The sequence below is a fragment of the Camelus ferus genome, chromosome 18, assembly GCF_009834535.1.
Source record: "Camelus ferus isolate YT-003-E chromosome 18, BCGSAC_Cfer_1.0, whole genome shotgun sequence".
In the NCBI taxonomy this organism is placed as follows: domain Eukaryota; kingdom Metazoa; phylum Chordata; class Mammalia; order Artiodactyla; family Camelidae; genus Camelus; species Camelus ferus.
Genome location: NC_045713.1, coordinates 8,260,786 through 8,279,130, shown reverse-complemented (window position 1 = coordinate 8,279,130; position 18,345 = coordinate 8,260,786). Strand labels below are relative to the sequence as shown.

The window sequence follows — 18,345 nt, the reverse complement described above, 5'->3', positions numbered from 1 at the left end:
GGTCGTTGAAACTAGGCTCTTCCGTAAAAGCCGTGCTTCCAGCCCTCAGCGGGCTCGCCGGCGGGAAGCCGGGGGCAGCTTCCCGGACTCCGGTGCTAGGGGCGGCGCTCGGCCCCGGCGTCCGGGACCGAACAGCCGCGGTCCGCGCGTAGGTGGTTCTTGCGAGAGCCGGCGAGACACGTCCGCGCGCGGGGGCGCGCACGAGGGGCGTCGGCTGGGACGCGCTTTGCTCCGGGTCTGGCGCGCGGACAAGGTCGGCGCCGGCGGGCGGCCGTGCGGCACGCGGCGGTGGGCGGGGGACGATCCCGACGCCGCCCTGGAATTTCTGGAAGAGGCGACCCCGGCCCCAGCCCGAGGGGACCTGCCTCCCGGAGACCCCGCGACTGGGCAGAGAGAAAGCAAGCTGAGGAAAAAATACACTGTTTATTACTCACTTGAAATGTCACATGTGCTTTTAAAAATTAAAACTCTTTATTTAAACATTTCAATAGCATCTTATCAACTTGGTGGCAGCAACAGAAGCACTACCAAAGACAAGTATTTTGAAAAGCGTTTACAAAAATACATCGCACAAAGTCCTAGCCTGCATCTTTAAAAATAAATTAATATTCAAAATATTTCCACCCCAACTCCCAAATTTAGTTTTTTATATAGGAAATTTTAATTTATATATTTATCCTGTAATATATGAAACATCTGTGTACATTTTACCCAACTTAACTGCATAGGCATGAGTTCCAAATCTAACAAGAGAAAAAATGCTACTTTATGTATTTCTGTATATTTGAGGACTGTTGTGCAATATACATAAAACTCCTCAGAAAACCAGTCAGCACCATCATTTTATCTTTTTCTGAAAATACATGTATGGTACACCAAAAAACTCTTAAACCAGTAAAACTTAAATAATTTTTAAGGTAAAACATCTGTAACACTTCAAGTGCCTTGCAGATATCTCATTTATAAAGTCTGCTCAGTAAAATATTCTAAGTATTAAATATTAATTATAACCAAAACATGTCTCACAGGAATTAAGAGAGTGGCCCACAGTAGCAGTAACCCGAGGCCTGCCCCACCCAGCGCCAGGACAAGGTGCTGCTGGAAAGATGTAATCGTCACACAGAGTGGTTTCATGAATTTGCCACACTGGACAATCTCCTTTGATAACGTTACACCAGTGGAATAAAAACATAAGCCTCTGAAAGATTTAGATCATGTTAGTGTTTGCTTTTCAGCAAAATTCAAAACAGAACCTGAAAACATCCAGGAGAGAGAATTTCTTGGTTCCTATTCATAGTGTGAAGTGAAAGCCGCAGGGGAAGTCGGCTGGGATGAGCCCAGGGGAGACCTGAGAATCTGTTCACACACTTGTTTGGATCCAGGCCAGCCCCCTTCCGAGCAGACCCCCTTCAGCCTGCAACAAGCAAGGCTCCAGGATTCCTGGCTGGTTAAGGCAGGCCAAGTCCTGACAGAAGAGCCTCCTCAGGAGGAGGAGCAGACTGAGCAGAAGCCCATAGGTTCTGTATTTCCCCACCTGGCGACTTAAAATAACTACTGGTGCTGAACTGGGGGCAATCTCACCCCAGAGAAAGGGGGCTCAGAGCTCTGAACTTTGGTGACCTTGTTCTTCCCTGAAAGAGACGTGCTGGGCTGAACAGATAAACACCATCTGCCCCAGGAGTCCTTGTAAAGGGCCAGTGAAAGGCCGGCCATCACAGCTTCAAGAACACTTCCAACCTCTTAACTTCTGCTTTGTTCCTGATGTCAAGCAAATACAAATATAAAGAGCTTTATGTTCACAAACAAATCCCCCACCCCCCAAAAGCAAGTGTCTTTGCGAACCATACATTCAAATAAATTTCCAGAGGTCACCTGCAATGACGGGCCCCCGCACGCCCGGCACGCAGCATGCAGTGTTTCCTGTGGACAGAAGAGGGAGCGGGGGGTCAGAGCAGTGATCACGTCCATGTCCGTGCCCTGCCAGCAGCCAGCAGCATTTAATGAAGGGTAACGCTGTCCTGCCGGCGCCGGCATCCACAGAGGGTCCCAGTGTTCCAGGCCGTCCCAGTATATACAGGTGTACGAGCGCGGGCATGCTCTTTACTTGATAGGTTCTCCATGGACTCTGAACCGATAAAGACACGTGTATTCAGGATGGCCCCAATTAGAAAAAATCCGAAGTTCCACTATCTGGAAAGCTCCTTCAGGTCTTTTCTGAAATCGAAGTGGGGAAAAAAATCATACTCACTTCACGTTAACACCCCCAAGCCCAATCACGTCCCAGCTGTGACATCCGACTCAAGTAGCCAAGCTGGAGGTGGAGGTTTTCAACATGAACTACATCATCTTTCATACACAGAACTCAGAAAGCTGAGGCTTCCTTACGTCTGACACTTTTATAAAAGCCCAATATACACTACAGAGACCCTTTCAGGAACAGAGAGGCCAGGAAGCGCAGACCAGGTCCTCGGAGGCTGGGCCTCAGGCACCGTGGGAAGTCCCGTTAGCCTCACCGCGTCCTGGCGGCGCGAGGTCCTTACCGGGGCGGGGAACGTCTGCAGGGACTCCCCGTCTTGGTCGTAGGTAAACTGCCCCAGGAGCTGCCCATCCTCTTGATACTCACTTTCTAACCCCTGAAACGAAAGCACACAGCCTCTAAGTACAGGGACACGCCCATGAGCCACCTGGGACCACGGACGTGGGGAAAGGGCCCCTCCGGTACAGCAGGGGCGCCGGGCATCCTGCCGAGGGCTCTGCGCAGACACAGCCCCAAGTGCACGAGGCGGGCGCCGCTGCTCCCAGGACACCAGAGGAACACCGAGGCTGAAAGAGGGCCCACGGGCAGGTGGCGGAGAAGTGACTGTCCTGACTGCGCAGATCTCATCACCCATGTGGCCCCCTGTGCCCTCCCGCTCCCAATTGGAGAACCAGGTCCCCGATGAGCAGGTCAGCAGCATACAGGGCCCAGAGAAGGTCAACTCACACAGACAGAGGGTAGAAGGAAGGGGCCAGGACCGGGGAGAGTCAGCGTTTAACGGGTCAGTCTCAGTCTAGGAAGATGGAAGGTCCTGGAGATGGTGGCAGTGACGGCCACAGCAGTGTAAACGTGCCTCGTGCCCTGAGCTGCGCACCTCAGCATGGTTAAGGTGGTGCATTCATGTCGTACGTCTTACCACAACAAACAAGTAACAGCAGGAAATACAGGTGCCACCTGAATGCCTCATGACGGGAAAGGGCTCTCCAGGCACACAGGTGCCTTGGGAGAAATGACAGGCTGTGAGCAGGTGTGAGCAAATGCACAGTGAAGCCTGACGCGAAGTGGGCCTGTAGCAGAATTACACCTGACTACTATCCTTGTGTTAAAAAGCTCAAATACTCATAAGGAAACTAAGATCCCAAAAGATAAAAGAATAGAAACAAAACTAGAACATACAAAAAAAGGAAACACGCATTTAGACACAAAGAAATGTGGAGTAAGATGAGATTTTTCATCCGTCCGTCAGCAGAGGTGTTAGAGAGGACGCAAAGGAACTACAAGAAGCTGCAGGTAGGGGTGCCAGTGGCACAGGGGTCAGTGGCCCTAAAAGTGCTCAGCCCTCTTGCTACCCTGGGGACAGCGACAGCACCTCAGCGCCGAGCCTCAGGACGGAGCTGAAGGTGTGAAGGCGCTGCACTTGTCCTGCAGAGTGGGGCCGAGGCGTCAGCAGCAGCAGGACCGGCCAAGTGCACAAGGGTCAGTGACACAGCAGTCCCTTCCGCTGCCGTGTGGGAGGAACGGGTGAAGGGGCCAAGTGTCCGGTGATGGACGGTGACCCCTCTACTGGACAGATGTCAGGACGACCTGTCTGCACACCTGATGTTGGTGAAGTTCATTACCAGGGAGAAATGTGCACGGCAAGCTCATTTTTTTAAGGCAGGAAATGAAGTTTTACGGACAGTGTTGGCCAAGTGCACTCCTCAGGGGAAATGCCACAGCATCAACGTGGCGTCCACGGGGCCGGGGTCCCGGTGTGCTCCCCTCCCTCACTTTCCGGTCCACTCGGCCTCACGCTGCATCAGAACTGCCCTCACAGCGATCAGACGCAAGAGGTGAGGCCGAGCCCTCCAGGCTGTCGGGCTGTGCTCGAAACCACACAGGTTTGTAAGTCACCTCCTGGGAAAGTCTCCACGGTCACCTGCTCCTCAGAGCGTTAAGGGCAGGGAGGCTGGGAGACGGCACAGGCCACACACGCACGTCACGGGCCCTCACGGGGTGCGTCTCGGGGAGCCTCCCAGAGCGGGCAGGGCTCCCCGCGGGCCGGGGACGAGGCACTCACGTAGACCGCAAAGTCCTTGGGGGCGCTGGTGATGTTGCCCGTGGGCGACAGGGTCTTCGGGATGTGCTCCAGGGTGAAGGCGGTCGGGCGGACCCGCATGGACAGCCTCACCACAAGGTACCCCTGGGAGCCTCGGAACGCCCAGCAGTTCCCTGGGTAGATGTCAGGCTGGGGGAAAGCAGACACGCACACTTAGCTGAACTCTTCACCACTCAAAACGCAGCAGTGATAGGAAAATTGGTTAATATTGAGAGAAAGACAGAAGAAATTCTGCTAGCAAGAAACCATCATAAGCAAACCAGAAGACAAAGTTGGGAAAGGCACCTGTGACTTAATCCCAAAGGGTACCCACTGTCCACAGGGCCAGGCGAACTGTCTGAGCATTGGCCAGGACCTTACAGAACAAGGTGCCACACACACCCCTCAAAGAAAAACAGCTCTGAGCGGTCCTCGGACACAGGGAAGATGCTCCACCTCGTGAAGCAACAAGGAAAACACAACTGGCAGAGACCCACCTGACTGACGGGAGCCCCGAACCTGGCGACACCTGCGGGCGCAGCCGTGGACACTCCCACACTCAACCCCCACCTTGGAGCCAGAGCCAGCAACACCCGGGAGAATGGCCTGTGCCCCTGCCCGGGACCCCGGCCCCCACCATGCTGGCAGAGCACACGGCACAGCAGGAGCTCCCCACCCCACCAGAATGTCCACCCGCAACAGAGGTACCATGATCCTGTGCCAGGGCCTGGTCAGATGGGCCGTGGGGCCGCTGTGAGGGACCGTAGCGTGACCCCAGTGCCAGCGGTGGGCGGGCAGGGATGTGCACAGAGCTGGGGGGCGCCCGGGCTCAGTCCTGGTGGTCCCCGCCCAGGAACCCACCTGCGGCCTCTGTGCAAAGGGCTCTGGCCCTATGGCCAAGCTCCCTCTGCCCGCAGAGCTTGCACGTGAGCCTCCCTTGTAGGGGGCCGGTCCTCCATCTGCCGCTCCTAGATTTTTCACAGACTCTGCTAGGAGCCCGTCTGTCACTCAGCCTATGATGGTTGGGGTCCTCGTTCCCAGCATCCCCCCCGTCAGGTGTCTGCGTGGCCCTGAGCAGGCCTGCCTCCCACGCTCCCACCCACACCCGCCCCACACCTAGAGTGCGGCCAACTCCTTCCTCATCTCCAGACCCAGTCTGCACAGCAGGGACATCCTGGGACGTGGGGACTCTCGGGATGTCTGACCTAGGTCACGGCGAGGGGCGCAACTGGCATAGCTGAGGCCACAGTGTGAAGGTGTTCCAGCAGCCGTGCTGACCCACCTGTGCTTCCAGACGCCAGGCCACGCAGTCTGCCCAGCGCTGACCATGGAGGGAGAGCCACGCAGTGCCCCCTGCGGACGCCTGCCTGGGCCGCCAAGGACAAGACAGGTACTGGGGCAGGGGCCGGACCAGAGGCCCTGGAGCGCCAGGCGCACCGACACTGACTGAAAGCTGCACCTAGTCACAGATCCTCTCGCCTGGGCTGGCGCTCGCCATGTGAGAGGCAGCGACCACGTGGACCTTCCACGTAAAAAGAGTGACCGCAATTTCTTCAAAACACGTCATTAGGAGAAGGCCGCGTTTTAGCACTGGGGTAAAATGAATGGATCTGAGCCCTGAAGTCCCCGTGCTCCTGCCCTCTGCGGTGGCCAGAGCAGCAGGGCCCGCTGGAGACACAGGGGCTCAGGCCCCGTCAACCCGGCGGGTAGGAGCTCGGCAAACACAGGTCACAAAGGGAGGGGTCTTCTTGCGACGCCACCCGTGCCCCTACCCTATTCTACTTCCTTAAAACCACAGCACACAACCAGGTCTCGAAGCCATGGCACGCCCTGCAGCCGACAGGGAGCACCCGCAGACAAGGCAGGGGAGGCCCCACACCAGACAGGACGCGTGGTCTCACTGGCGCTAAGCTCCAACACGAGGACTACCTGGCGGCGTCGAGCGGGTGCGGGCTGCTTCCCAGGCTGTCGAGCCCACACCTGGGAGGTGCGCCCTGGGTGTGTCTTGCTCCCCAGCTGGCTGAGGACACACGCCACCCGGCCGCTCACCTGGATCACGACGCGGGGGGACTGGGACAGGTACCAGAGCGGGATGCCGAACAGGCTGATGAGCGCCGTCCTGGTCTCGTACGTCTCCGAACAGCGAGTACTCAAGATGCTGCCGCCTGCAAGAGGCGGCGAGATCCGTTTCAGCACGGACGCCACCACAGCGGAAGCAGCGCCACTGCCCACCCCAGGGGTTCATCGGAAACACTCTGAAGGGTCTCAAGTTTCTAACCTGCCCAAAGGCCCTCCTACCCTAAGACCAACTCCATTCCTGGCTTCACCTTCCCCACGTTCCGCGTTACAGTCTGCAGCCGCCACCGCAGGACACGCTTTGCACTGACTGCAAACCGGAAACTCCGCCACGGGTTCCCCACCTGCTACTACACAGCAGTGACTCTGAACGAGCGTGGGTCACATCTTCAGCTAAGAACAAGGCACCCGCCAGGCACCAGCCACCAGCAGGTGGGCTTTCAGAGGCCGGCCCAACTGTCAGGGCAGCTCCCAGCTGCCGGGCGGGTGCAAGTGTCTGCTCACTGCCAGGCTCGGGGCTGCCGCTTCCAGTGACAGAAATGTCCAGAGTTGGACGGCAGGGACTGCTGTCCCGCGTGATGCACCGAAGCCCGCTGAGCTGTGCACTTTAAAGTGGTGACGTTTACGCCATGAGAACTATTAGGAAGTCCAGTTTGCCCTGCAACAGGGAGCAGGCGGACGGGACACTGGTGCCAAAGCAGCCCACAAGCCAGAAAACGGACACGGAAGCGAGTAACTCAGTGGGAACTCCTGAAAGCTCGTCCTAGGACGCGGCGGTCCCTCACTCTGGCCGTCCAGCACGGCCCCTGAGAACACCTACAAGACCCAGTCCCAGGCCCCAGGACGCTCCTGAGAATGGGGGAGGGGGCTGGCCAGGTGGGAACTTACAAAAAAGCAGCATGACTTTGGTCCAACTCATCAACAGGCCAGAACTTCTGAACCACTGAACTATCTTTAAAATAGTCTATTCTCGTTCTAAAAATGTTTCTCTTTAAATACAGTGACTCACTTTTTTAAACTTACAATGAAACTACAAGAGGCCAGAAAACTCTACTTTTTTGGATACTAAAAACCACAAGGGTATGTGTGACTTCAAGGTCTGACGGCCCCATTTCTGAATGGGAAAGTCAGTAGGTTTCAGTCGCCTGCTGCACCCTGTGTGGAGCAGTGGTTTTCAAACAGGTCTCTGGGACACAGGAAGAAAATCCTCAAAGCCGTGTCTACCCTCACTGCGCTCATTCTGCACAGCTGTCTCTCTCGTGCTGTTTTACGGAGCACGGACAGGACATGTCAAGAGAAGAGGAGAAGGCAGGGGTTATACCAGGAGGGCAAGAACTGGAGACGTGGAGAAGGTCAGAACTCAGAAGAACCCAAAAGCTACTGAAATGCCCCTAAATGGGGACTTCACTGACACGCGCCATCAGCCCCCCGGCTGGTGCGCTCAGCTTAGCCACCAGCCCTTTGAAACAGAACACGAGGGACTCACCGAGGAGAAAGCTCTCTCTCAGAAGTTTAGGAGTTCTAACAGGGTGGCTACCGCTGGGCCCCTCAGGTTGACTTCTCGCTGGCAGGGCCCGTACTTACCCCCAGACTCCAGGGCAAAGTCCACCATGCCGGTCTTGTCCTGGGAATACAGCTTCAAGGCGTTGTCCACGATGGCGCGTGCTTGCTGGGTGGAGGGAGTGCCCACGAGGACCGACGCCGCGGCGGCATCAGAAATAAGACTTACGCGTTAATCACAGAAACAGATGCCAGACGCTTCTCCTAAGAACTATGTCCCGCCAACTCGACCTGGGGCCTGATCGGCCAGACTCAGTCCCGCACTAGACTGTGGGTCCATCAGAAGGGGCGGGGACGCCCAGAGCCTTTCCACCCAGGCTCAGAAACAGGCACAGAGCCCTCCAAGCCTGAACTCCGCGAGCCAGAGAAGTGGACACGGCGGGCCGACAGTCAGAGAGTCACTCAGACTGTGTCATGGGGACTCTGTGTAAACTCCAGATGGTACGTGGCCACCCAGGCAGGAAAGATCCTTGGGACAAGAACAGTAGTGAAGCACAGAGTACTCCTGAGACAGACTGATGGCAGCAGCTGGCACGCGCATCCCTTGTGCCGCGCGAGGCGCCGCGCCCTTCCGCGAGGGCCAGCCCCCAGGAGCCCGCCCTCAGAGACCAGAACGCCACGGCCTCTCTTGTGACCCACTCACCGCTTCTGTTATTCCAGGAATGCCTGCCTCGTTCACAGCAGACACCACCGCCTCAGAAGTGGGCATCTGCTTCATCACGGAGACGTGGTGGGTGATGTTCCTCAGGATCTGCAGCTCTAACTCCCGCAGTAAAACCTGCAGGTCATCCTTGCTTACAAATCGAGAAGAAAACTTCTGGAGCAGCTGTTCAAGAGAGCCATCCTGCTGGTCACCCGAAAACAGGAGCCTGACCGTTTCTCGGACTTGGGCGTCCACCTAGGAAATCACGAGTGAGTGTGGCATGAATCTGCCGTCGAAGCAAAATCATCGTGACTCTTCACCCTGTCACCCTAGGTCCGCCGGGAGACTCAGCCCCTCAAAACCATGGCATAAATGGGACACAACTCCCTCCTCCGCGCAGACCTTGAGAGCCCTCACAGAAGCCGGAGCAGGTTCCCGAGGATGGGCAGAGAAGCCAGCGCCCTGTGTGCCCACAGGGCTGCAGGAAGAAGGGCCCTGGCCGCCAACACCCGAAAGGAGACGTTCCGCAGGCGGCATCATTACACACGATGACGTGTGTGACCACCACTCTGCCTCAGAGACCAGGATGGGGAGGAAAGGCCCTGGGTGTCCCATGGTGCCACTCCCGGGACCCCTGCGCCCACCTGCACTGGGGCTGCCGCCCCTGCATCAGCAGTCCCGAGTGTGGCTGCTCATTTTACAGACTGTGTATCTCTGTGACTCGTGACTATTCTGAGGTCTTCCCCCAAAGACTGCAGGCACCCCACTCCCCCACCGGCACTGGTGCAACTGTCATCACTTGAGGACCGAGGAACCGTCATTCATCTAACCTCAAACCTGACTGGGGAGATGTCCCCGCCCGCTCCACCCCGACAGCGCTGCCTCCTGGGAGCCCAGACCCCAAGGCGGGGCCACGTGCACCTTGCCACCTGCCTCTGACTTAGCACGTTTGCCATTCAAACACTGGCTTTTTCATTTCCATGCAGCTCTAACTGTCCAGGTCTCCTAGTCTGCATGAGGACACATGGGCTGGAAGCAGTGTCTGTGAGCTGGGTGTGAGACACAGCTGCAGCCAAGTCTGGTGGTGAGAAGGCACAGCTGCCCAGGGAGAGGCTCGCCTTGGCCGCTGGAGCGCGAAGGACCGACGCGCACTCGTGTCCACGTCCCACGTCACTGGAATGGGGGATGTCGAGGAGCTGGATTTTTAATTATTTTCTCTTAAGTGTTAAAAGACTTCAAACACAGTAAACTACAGCTTTTAAAGAAAGTTGAAGTTAACGTAAACGTAGGCCGTCAACCCGAGTGTTCCTTCTATTTTCTGTGATAAAACAAAATGTGAAACCTGAGGAAACGTACGTTCCACATACGGCGCCCACCTTCTCACAGCTGTTGCCTGTGCACTGCAGCCCGGCAGTCAGGTCCTGACTTCAGACGGCCCAGCTCCTGCTCCAGGTGCCGGACCAGGGCAAGGAGGCGCTGGGCCTCGTCCATCCCGCTGCGAAGGGGGAGACGGGTCAATTGCCGGCAGCAGCACATGCAGGACAAACCGCCCACGCTCCCAGGCAGGTCAGCTGAAACCCAGCAGCCTGCCCACGGTGGCAGGGAAGCGCCGCCATTTCAGGTCAGAACCTGGAGGTTCTCTCCCCCGTCAGTGTCCGCGTGCACACGCGCACACGCACCCCAGCCCAGGCAGGAGGCCCAGCACGCTCAGCGGTGCTGGGGGGGCACACCAAACTATTTAAGACTTAAAGCTTATGCCTAGCTCCTTAAATTTCTGAAAAAGACTTCAAAAGTGAGACAGTATTTATTGATAATCATTTTAAAGTTAAATATGAACTTTTCACGTTACTGGAAGAGAAACTAAACTAAAAATGTATGGCTTCAGGGTTTTAATCATTCTATGTTAATGTATGTATGTTATGAACCATCACAACATGTTTGTTTAGACGTAGGTACAGTCATTCAGAGGCCGACAGTCCATGTCTCAGGAGAGCTCACTCCAGGACACACATGGAGGGCCAGCCTCATGGATCAGAACACCTTTCTCCTGCACCGAAGGCTGTGCAGGGAAGTACCGAAGTTATCCCCGTCCTCGCAGAAGGACAGGTGGGGTCTAAGAGCCGCAGAAACACACGGGCCCAGCGACAGGAGGACGCGGCTTAGAGTACAGCCCCATCAATTACGGGAGCAACGGAGGGTGAGGGTGTCCTGTCCTGACGAAGGGGTGCAGAGGGCCCGGATGGTAAAGCCAAGGGCGTGAGAGGGACAGCCGCCCTGTGGCTCTGAAGTAAAGGAGGCTCCAAGCTGCCAGGGCAGTCCGGGGGAGCGGACACATGTGTGGAGGAGAGGGGACCTGGGTGTGAGGACCAAATGCCACCACCCTTAGGCCGCTGAGAGATGGGGCTGCGTCCACTGGAGAGGCTGCTGAGTGGGGCCCGCTCTACGCTGGGACATGAGCTCGTCCGGCCCTTGGACCCCTGTAGACCCGTCCAGGCAGCGAGTCTCTCCAGGCACAGCCAGGGTGACTGCATGGGGTGACGGCAACAAGCCCCCAGGCCCCCTCCACCCTCAGGTGCACCAGAGAGGGTCTCTGAGAGGTGAGCGTGCCTGCCCGCCACAGCCCGCCAAGCCAGGTGCACACGGCGGCCAAAAGGGGGACACGAATTCATCTGAATTTCCCCTACCTCACTGTCCTCAGAGTGGTCTCTTCTAACTCCTTCTGGATGGCCTAAAGGGTGGCAGAAACAGTCTGTTTAAACACACAAGTTACACACTAACTTTCCATGAAACCATACACTTGACACACAGATACATAAATGAAAACGCACACGCGTATCTGAGATTTTCTTCCCCCTTAACTCAAAGTCCAGACCTGCCTGCTGACTGGCGAGGGATGTCTATTTTTCAAAGCAAACTCTTAAAAGAAGTACACCACGTGCTCAGAGAGGTGCACAAATCACAGCGAGCGGCTTCGTGGGCTTCCGGTTAAGCTGCCCCCGGACCCAGCACGCAGGCTGAGGAGAGCGGCACCGCCACCTCTGGGAGTGTCTTCTAAACGCGGAAGGACGAGGGAAAGAAAAGGGCCCGTTTACGCGAGCAGCAGGACTTTCTAAGACAGCAGCTTGCAGTTGGGGTGGGTTAGCTGGTCCGCTCGTCAGGCTGAGCCTCGACGGCGCCCAGGGCAGCGGGGGCCCCGGGCAGGTCCAGGCAGGACACCTGCTTCCTCCTCGGCCCCCTCCCCTCCACAACCAGGAAACGTCTGGTCAGCAAATGGACTGCACCCGTGGACACCGCCAGCGTCAGCAATGCGGCAGCTGATCCTGAGCCCCCCGAGGGCTGCGTGTCTCCCCTGAGGCCAGCCAGCAGGCACGTCCCCACCGGCCCCGGCCCCGCCGCGACACCCAGAACCCACTCCGGCACCCACGGCCCACACCTGGGTGCCTCCCTCCACTGCCACCAACGCTGGACCTCAACAGCCCCTCCAACCAGAAAACCGGTCTGCCAGAAGGCTCACACCCCTCTGCCGACAAGGTCACAGTGGTGGAGACTGTGAGATATCCAAGAGACTTGGGGACCCCAGAATCTGGAGACCTGGCCTCCTGTTTTCAAAGCCTGGCCCGGCCCCACGCCTGGACTCAGGCCCCTCTTAAAAAGACAACGGAAACCAGTGGGCTGCAGAAACTCTAACGCTAAAGCTCTGGAGCGGGGCTGCCCAGGGAAAGGCCACCGGGGGGGGGGGGGTGTTTTCTTCAGCTTTACGAAGGACGGCGGCAAATACCTACAGAAGCACCCGAAGGCGAGTGGGGCCACGAAGACAGTGACTGGGCGACGACGACGGAGGAAACCACGTTGCTGGGGTTACAACTAAAAGGTGGAGAGTGGGTACCTCAGAGTTTTCTGTCAGTTCCCCGAGAACATCTTCCAAGCGGGAGATGCGCGATCCATGTTCTTGGTGAGCAGCCACGCATTCCATCTTGAAGAGGAAAACGAACGAATGGAAAAGAAAGTTAAGCAACACATCAAACCCAAACCCGGCCAATCAGGCAAGTCAGTTCCACACGGAGTGCCCAAAAGTGAGGGGCTGTCTGCTCACAAGTGGGCACAGCGTCCTGGAGGTGACGCCCGTGTCTTCACCTGAGAGCCCAAAGGCTGCGCTAAAACAAAACGCCCCAACAGCGCTCGTTACACGAGAGCGCAGACTCGGAAGCAGTGACGACGGGGGAGGCGCTGGCAGGAGAGGAGCCATCACCACCTGCTCGGCAAACACCCACCGGGCACCCCTGAAGCCGGGACCTGAAGGGCAGCGCGCTGACTCCGCCCCAGCACGCGCATCCAGAGGGGACTGCGTTTCCTCAACACAAGAGACTCTGAAAACTGTCCTCTGTCCAACAGTCCCACCCACTTCTTCAGCTGTCAGGGTGGGAGGGCGGCCCCTGGGCTACGCCAGTGTCAGGACAAACTGGCCCACATGAAGGCCACATGTGCCACTGAGCACGGGAGACATGGCTGGGGCAACAGAGAAACTAAATTTTATTTTGTTTTAATTAATTTAAATGTACACAGCCACATGCAGCTGGTGGCAAGTCCCTGAGACAAGGCAAATACGTGAGGCAGACACATGCCAGGATCCCGGGGGCGGCCAGCAGACGGCCAGTAACCAGGTGGTCAGGCTTCTTAATAAGAAGACCTGGGCTCCGCCCGGTGGGACAGACCACCGCCACTACCATGCCGCTCTCGGGGGCGCCGGGGACAGCGCGGGAAGAATGGGCGAGTCTGCACTAAGCAGATCCAACTAAGAACCTGACTTTAAAACGAGCCCGCGCTGCACGAAGTCTGGCTTGTAAACCGCTAGACAACTGACCCTCGTTTCCTCTGAACCAGAGTCTGGCTTCCTTCGTGAGGGCGGGCAGCTCAGCCATCACTGAAGGCGGCAGCTGTGCCGCGGTCACATCTACGAGGCTTTCCTTGTCCGTGGCAGCCCGGGCGGTGAGACGCGGACCGCTGCCCCGGCGGCGCTCACCCAGGCGCGGCATCCTGCCTACAGGGACACGCAGCCAGCGACCTGCCACCTGGAGGTTCCGGCTGTTCCGCCCTGACCTGGCATCTGTGGAGAGCACTGGCTTCAGCCCCTCTGCTGCCCTGCCTCACCTGCCAGCCACCCGCAGGGGCGGCCGGTCTTGCTCCGCCCCCGACCGCACAGCTGCCCACGGCCGCCAGGAACGTGCAGGCACCACCGCATGAACGCTCTACCTGAAATCACCTCAGTCTGACAACTAAGAAACTGAGAACAAGCAGCTGTGCAGGACTCGGTGCCAGAGGCCTGGGGTCCTGAGCGAGTGCTGCAGGGCGACCCGGGGTGCACGAAGCAGGCAGGGCCCACCCTGGGACCCTGGGTCCGGTCAGCATGTCGCAGGGGCCAAACCACGATCAACAGAACAGTCAATCAGCACACACTCATTTTTGCCCCTAACAGGTGAGAGAACACAGCAAATTAAATAAGCAGCAAGCAGCTCATCGGTGGCAAATGCTGGTACTGCCACAGGCAAATCAGGGGCGGGGGCCACGCTGGGCCAGGGCAGGAACCTGGGCAGGGAGCAGCCCCATGAGGGACATGCGCCCCAAGACCAGCTGGGGGGTCACCAGAGAAGCCTGGCTGTGGGGGGCCGCTGACAGAGCAGAGTCAGGCCCGCTCAGGAGCACAGCGGGGCCATGGCCGGCTGGAGGCTGACCGCGCAGCAGACGGATGCATCACCAGTGACCAGGGACCGAGGGTCACGCTGGGACTGAGGTGGGGACAGCTGGGTGGGCAGTAGGCTCTTTGCTGAGGTAAGAGACACCAGGGACAAGCCTCTGCTGAGACAAGGGACGAGACCCACTTTGAAGACTTCAGTCTGAAGTATCCACATTAAGTGACTTTGGAACGCAAGAAAACAGACATCAGTTTTGAGGAAAACAGGCTGACAACCCTTTCCTCGACAAACCAGGCCAACAGGACAGCCACACATAGGCTTGCAGTTCCGTAAGAGTGGCAGCTGCTCTTTAACTATTTCACACTCTCAAGATACTTTACATCACAGATCCGAACCTTTCAAATGAACGTTGGTAGGAAATCTAATCACTCCTGACACCCTTGGTAAAACTTCACCGCATTACGTATAATCCATTCACCAGTTAGAGTGCAGGCTAGAGACACTTCGTCTGTCTGGCTACAGCCGACCTCACTCCTGGCCGTCACCCTCCGTGCCTCTACCCGCCCCAGTCCTCCCGCCCTCCCGGCCCCTCGGTGCCCCCTCCACTGCCGGCGTCAGACGTGGCACCTCCTCTGGGGGCGTCCACAGCCCCACGGCTTCTGGCACTGCCTCCGTGCACCACACCACTTCTCACCGCAGTGTCCTCCCGTCCCTCGTGCCCCAAAGGAAAACAAAGCGCCTGAAAGCTGCCTGGCATTACCTTGGAGCCCGACAGTCCAGCCTCCTCTAAACGCCGCCCCACCACACTCTGAACCAGGGACAGGAGCCCTTCAGCACTGACGTCCATCTGGTCTACCCGCGCCTGCAGCTTCTGAAGCGAAGCTGTCAGTTCTCGAAGCTTCTGGTCATGGCTGTGACATTGTCCAGACACAGAGGCCGTCTGCCTTTCTGCTTCATTCACCCGATGCCAGTGGAAAGCCTCGTCACCAACCTGAACAGCAAGGAATTCCAAAGGCAATGCAAATGAGAAGTTAAATCTGGCTTCAAGTAACCGTAAGTACAGGGTTGGTCAAAACTACAAAACAGAGCATCACAGAAAAACGTCCACCACGACACACACACGCGCGAAGGGCAAGTACGTGAAAATGTTCATCAGCGGTCTTCCTTCTGTGGCAGACTAGGGGCATTTTTATTTTCTTCTTTGCACTTCCTATATTTTCCAAAGTAATGAAAACTATTACTTTTCAATTAAAACTAACTGGATAATGAGGTTGCTTAAAACACAAGCAGATTCGTTTCGCTGGGCTTTGCAGACGCGCGTCTGTCACAAACGGAAGGTCTCCGGCCGCCCCGCGCCGAGCAGGGCCGTTGGGGCCATTTTTCCAGCAGCGTCTGCTCGCTCCGTGCCCCTGGGTCACTTTCTGGTAACACTTGCAGGATCTCAAACCCTCCATCACCAGAAAGACTACGACTCGCTAAAGGCTCAGATGACGGTTAGCGCTTTTAAGCAGTAGGTATTTTTAATTAAGGTCTGTCCATTGTTTCTTAGACACAAAGCTATCGCCCCCTTGGCAGTGGAAGCCTACATGCTCTGCCCCAGGAAACCAGAGTCTGTGGGGCTCACTTTACTGGGGTGCTCTGAAGCTGGACCCACGACGCTGCTGTGCCTCTAGGCATTACCTGAACTATTTCAGAACATTTAAGGAGCTATTACACATGCTTATTCGACATTTTAAAATATTTTCTGAAACAAGGTGCCCGACTGAACTACCCTGTCCACAAGCAGCAGCAACTCACGCTGAAGAATTCAGGTTTGCAAAGCCAGGCCGAGAGCTCCCTAACTGATTACCTCCAGGGGCTGCTGCAGATGAGCAGTATCGGGTGTGAGCACGTGGCTGGGGCCGTCCACCCTCTGCGTCCGGTACACGTGTGTCCAGTTTAGCACAGGCAGGAGAGAAAGGAGGTCACCACGGCCCCGCAAGGAAATTCCTGCACCTTGAAAGAGAGGGGCGATAATGCGAGCACGCACGCACTGCTGTTCAAAAAACGTACATAAGTGCTCAGTTCTCTCGCTGGTTTACTAACATCTGTTTTACTAATATACGTGTGTGTGTACACAGCAACCATCTAAAGTAGCAAAGCCAAATTTTACCTACCTAGTAAGAGCAGCAGAGGAATGAGCAAGATTAAAAACTTGCAAATATTTCGAAGGCACCTAAGAAGAAAAAGAAAAATATTTAGCTGGGAAAAAGTAAACGGCAGGCTTCACCATCCTATCTCCAAATAATTTTATACCAAATGCCCCCTTCTCCATCCTAAATGGAATCCAGTCCGAGCAACACAGGCAGCGGCTCCTACGAGGTGTGTGCCTATCGGGGAACCTGCCCACAATGCGGTGACCCGGGCCCACGAGGCCCCTGCTGGTGGGAAGCACCTGGAGCGAGCAGGAGCCGAAGGTCAGGTAAAGTGCTGACCACACCCTCCCAGCTGGGTGATCCCGGACAAGTCACTTAACCTCTGCACACTTCTGTTTCCTTCAAGGATGACACCTGCCTCTCCTTTCTCACAGGAGGGGTTTGGAAAAGTAAGCAAGATGAAAGCACCTTGCAAAATGTAAAATGGTTAAATCAAACGATCCCTGCAGCTAGCACAAAACCAGCTCTGTAAGGCAGCAAGCTGACCCCGTGTCAGTCTCCTCACCTTGTAAGAAGAAACACATTCAGCCAAGAAACCAAAGTAACAAGCTGGTACCATCCGATCCCAAGCCACCAGAGTGCTTCCGAGGCCGCCTTCCCTGAAAGAGAAGACAGCGCGCAGTCTAAGGCAGTGTTCGTAGGACAACCAAGCTCCTGACGGGCTTTTCTGTGGAGGCTGAGCTACAGGCACAAGGAAACGGCTGAAAGATACTCTGAAAGTATACTAAGATGAAATCAGGGACGAGGAGTGTTAAGATGACGCTCAGCTGTCCCAGCAGGAATAGCTACACACGCACGCAAGGGACATACACGAGGCACCAAGCAGGATGCACGCCGATCAGGGCACAAGACGAGACAAAGGAGGAAGCACAGCCCGTGTGATCTCGAGCACGGTGCAGTCCAGCGTTAGCACATCGAAGTGATGAAGACTGAAACGCATTACAGCAAGGATCAAAGCACACAAACCAAAAATGAGAGTTTCACCTGGTGAGGTAAACGATACATTGCAAGTGCTTAACTGCCAAGACCTGCAGAGCGAGCGCTAACATGGAAAGCCCAAATAACCACCTGGAGCAACCACCGCCAACCAGAGCGCCGACAACACCGTCCTCGACACACACAAGCCCACAGCTTCAACCCCTTGCAGCGTCCGCACCAAGAAGTGGCCTGTGACAGAGAAGATGGGGGGGAACACGTTCACATGCCAGCCCCATGGCTACAACACGGGGCCCACCGCCTGCATTTGTTTCACCAAAATTCCCTCGTGTTGTAGTTGAGAGTCTCTTCTCGAGAAAAACAACAATAAACCATCTTAAGCCCAAGCACGAAGCTGAAACTAACTTACAAAAGCCCTGTCCTGGGTTTGAGTGGTTTTCACTCACTTCTGCCTGCATGTGCGTAAACGAAACACAGGCGTTTCTGACAGACCCACAGGGGTGGTGGCTGCAGGTTGTGTGGGGAAACGAGGCAGGAGTTTAGAGCAAATGGAATGTGGGGGGAGGGTGCTGCTCGGCCTAGACACAGGCTCAACACGCACGAGGTCCTGGGCTCAATCCCCAGTATCTCCTCTAAAAATAAATAAACCTGACTACCTCCCTCAACCCCCACCCACCAAAACAATCAGGCAAGTGGAATCCCACAGACATCAGCAACGAGCATGCCCCGGGCGAGACAACGATTACTCCAACACCAACACGGAAATCGTGCTGAAGGCTAAAACTCCCCGTGAGAGAGCATTCTGGAGCCATACCCGCAGCAGCACTGGCTGACAGAATAAAATACGACAAACTTAGACCCCAAGTCACACAGATGGTAAAGCAGAAACCTGCTCATGAAATCAATGTTTC

The 18,345-nt window shown here is 56.3% G+C and overlaps 1 protein-coding gene across 1 annotated transcript in view; it reads right to left on the bottom strand.

Annotated features, from left to right (window-relative positions):
- Window positions 1–449: 449 nt before the first annotated feature.
- The window catches only part of SUN1 (Sad1 and UNC84 domain containing 1), a 42,090-nt gene continuing 24,194 nt past the window's right edge, over window positions 450–18,345 (bottom strand). Inside the window, exons 12-25 of the mRNA XM_032461043.1 lie at window positions 17,567–17,665; window positions 17,004–17,097; window positions 16,460–16,518; window positions 16,153–16,298; window positions 15,064–15,294; window positions 12,500–12,586; window positions 11,298–11,341; window positions 9,997–10,108; window positions 8,614–8,868; window positions 7,995–8,079; window positions 6,384–6,499; window positions 4,317–4,484; window positions 2,541–2,633; window positions 450–2,214 (exon numbers count right to left, since the gene is read on the bottom strand). Coding sequence (XP_032316934.1) covers window positions 2,101–2,214; window positions 2,541–2,633; window positions 4,317–4,484; window positions 6,384–6,499; window positions 7,995–8,079; window positions 8,614–8,868; window positions 9,997–10,108; window positions 11,298–11,341; window positions 12,500–12,586; window positions 15,064–15,294; window positions 16,153–16,298; window positions 16,460–16,518; window positions 17,004–17,097; window positions 17,567–17,665 — 1,703 coding nt within the window. The 3' untranslated portion in view covers window positions 450–2,100. The remainder of the gene's footprint in view (window positions 2,215–2,540; window positions 2,634–4,316; window positions 4,485–6,383; window positions 6,500–7,994; window positions 8,080–8,613; window positions 8,869–9,996; window positions 10,109–11,297; window positions 11,342–12,499; window positions 12,587–15,063; window positions 15,295–16,152; window positions 16,299–16,459; window positions 16,519–17,003; window positions 17,098–17,566; window positions 17,666–18,345) is intronic.